General features: G+C 37.6%; 1 protein-coding gene across 1 annotated transcript; it reads left to right on the top strand.

Annotated features, from left to right (window-relative positions):
- Positions 1-581: 581 nt before the first annotated feature.
- Positions 582-1,520, top strand: LOC110288658 (olfactory receptor 150-like). Its single transcript, XM_021154951.1, has one exon. It carries the CDS (start codon positions 585-587, stop codon positions 1,518-1,520), a length of 936 nt encoding a protein of 311 aa, XP_021010610.1. The 5' UTR covers positions 582-584.
- The last annotated feature ends 951 nt before the right edge of the window (positions 1,521-2,471 follow it).

Here is a 2,471-nt window from a genome sequence, read left to right as displayed (position 1 = left end):
ATACATGTAAAAGTATTTTCATTATACACTTTCAAATTCAGATCCATTTTGATTTGAAGTTTCTACCTGATTACCTTAAGGTTCTGTTATGTTGATGAAAGTACAACTTACTTAAGTTGTTCATTGCCTTATGGAAAAAGGTTTTAGGTTGCCACCATTAAGTATAGCAACACTTGTGGACGTCTGTGGTGGTCTTTTGCATTTGTGTGAATGCTGCTCTTATTGTAACATAGAAAAAATGTATTTCCCTATAGAGTTATGGGGAGAAGGACAAATGAGTCATGGACACTCCTTAGAAGACTCCACTGAATGCATCTGATCACTCTTTCATGTCCATGGAATAAGTCCTAATATTCTCATAGCAAAAAATATACTCACAGACAGAAGTAACATATCTTTAAGTATAACTGGCATGTGTTAAGCAGTCCAATGCTTCAGATTCTAAAATTTAAGATTATCTGTCAGAAAATAGAAGATGTTTACCAAAATGAAAGCTTGAATAATGTTTCACACCTCAGTATATGCTAAAGTACTAGATAGTTATTTCATTTTTGTCTCTTTCAACATAGAACCCAGAGAAGAAAATGTTAAAAGGAAATCTTTCTGAAGTGACTGAATTCATCCTCGCTGGGTTAACAAACAAACCAGAGCTGCAGCTGCCACTCTTCCTCCTCTTTCTAGCAATCTATGTGGTCACAGTGGTGGGGAATCTAGGCATGATCATCCTGATATTACTCAGTTCTCACCTTCACACACCCATGTATTATTTCCTCAGCAGTCTGTCTTTCATTGACCTCTGCCAGTCCACTGTCATTATTCCCAAAATGTTGATGAACTTTGTGACAGTGAAGAACATCATCTCGTATCCTGAATGCATGACTCAGCTCTACTTTTTCATTATTTTTGGTATTGCAGAGTGTCACATGTTAGCTGTAATGGCATATGACCGCTATGTTGCCATCTGTAACCCGTTGCTTTACAATGCTGTAATGTCCTTTCAAGTCTGTTCCTCAATGATATTTGGGGTATATAGTATAGCTTTGATTGGTGCCACGACTCACACAATCTGCATGTTAAGAGTGCATTTCTGTAAGGCAAATGTAATAAATCATTACTTCTGTGATCTTTTTCCACTCCTGGAACTCCCCTGTTCTGATACTTTTATTAATGAAGTAGTAGTTTTATGTTTCAGTGTTTTTAACATCTTTATTCCAACTCTGACAATTATAAGCTCTTACATCTTCATCATTGCCAGCATCCTCCGGATTAAATCCACTGAAGGCAGGTCCAAAGCCTTCAGCACCTGCAGCTCACACATATCAGCAGTTGCTATCTTCTTTGGTTCCCTTGCATTCATGTACCTGCAGCCATCATCAGTCAGCTCCATGGACCAAGGGAAAGTGTCCTCTGTATTTTATACCATTGTTGTGCCCATGCTGAATCCCTTGATCTACAGCCTGAGAAATAAGGATGTCAAAGTTGCTCTAAATAAGTTCTTTGAAAGAAAGTTTTTCTTATGAAAAAAGACTGATTTTTTTTTTTTACTAACATTCATGTTTAGAGAGCTAGCAAACAGGAGAAAGGGCTAAGTATAGCTAATGATGTAAAATTATTGCCATCACTTTTATTTTTTTTTAATGTTGACAAGGGCAGGACACTTTTAGTCAATGGGACATATGAAGAACAACATCTCTCTGGGATATAGAGAACCCTCTGCTTATCATAGTATGCATCACACTAGTCAGTTTGTAAAACTCCCAAAATTCTTCTTTTGAATGATTCTGTTTTATGTATCTAGAACAGTGTTCCTTTCATTAGAAATATATTTATCTTATAGCAGAGAATAAATACATTTGACCCAAATTCTTGATTATCTCAATGGTCTATATAGCCAGCATTTGTAGTGAAATATATTTCTAAAATATTCAGACATTGTGATATCCAAAAATAATGCATTTATTAAAAAGTCAAATATACAAAATATTTTTTCTTTCTTTTTTCCCCCTCACTTTACATGCTGATCGCTGTCCATCTCCAGGTCATTCCCTTCCACTATCCATCCCCCTAATAATTCCCTACCCTTCTCCTCTAAGTTGGTGGAGGCCACCATTGGGTATCTTCCTGCCTGGGCACATCAAGTTTCTGTGGTTTTAGGGACATCCTCTCCCCCTGAGGGCAGACAAGGAAGCCCACTAGAGGATAATACCTAATATTTGTTAATTGTAGATNGATACCATGTGTTGCAAGAAATATTAAAAAGTAATCCATGCTACCGAAAGCATGGCACTGGCAGACAGGCTGGCTTGTTTGCAGCCCAGCAGACNCTCTGAATCAGAACTCTGAAATCTCTCCACTCAGCTCACAANATTTCCATGGTGGGCTGTTGCCATGCATGCCCCATATTTCCAAATTCTCATAGCTCTTTGGACCCCAGTTAAGTCATAGTGTGAAGGAAGACAACATACAATCTT

The sequence above is a fragment of the Mus caroli genome, unplaced genomic scaffold (assembly GCF_900094665.2).
Source record: "Mus caroli unplaced genomic scaffold, CAROLI_EIJ_v1.1 scaffold_20644_1, whole genome shotgun sequence".
In the NCBI taxonomy this organism is placed as follows: domain Eukaryota; kingdom Metazoa; phylum Chordata; class Mammalia; order Rodentia; family Muridae; genus Mus; species Mus caroli.
Note: the sequence above shows the minus strand (reverse complement) of the source record. Positions and strands in the feature narration are given on the sequence as shown.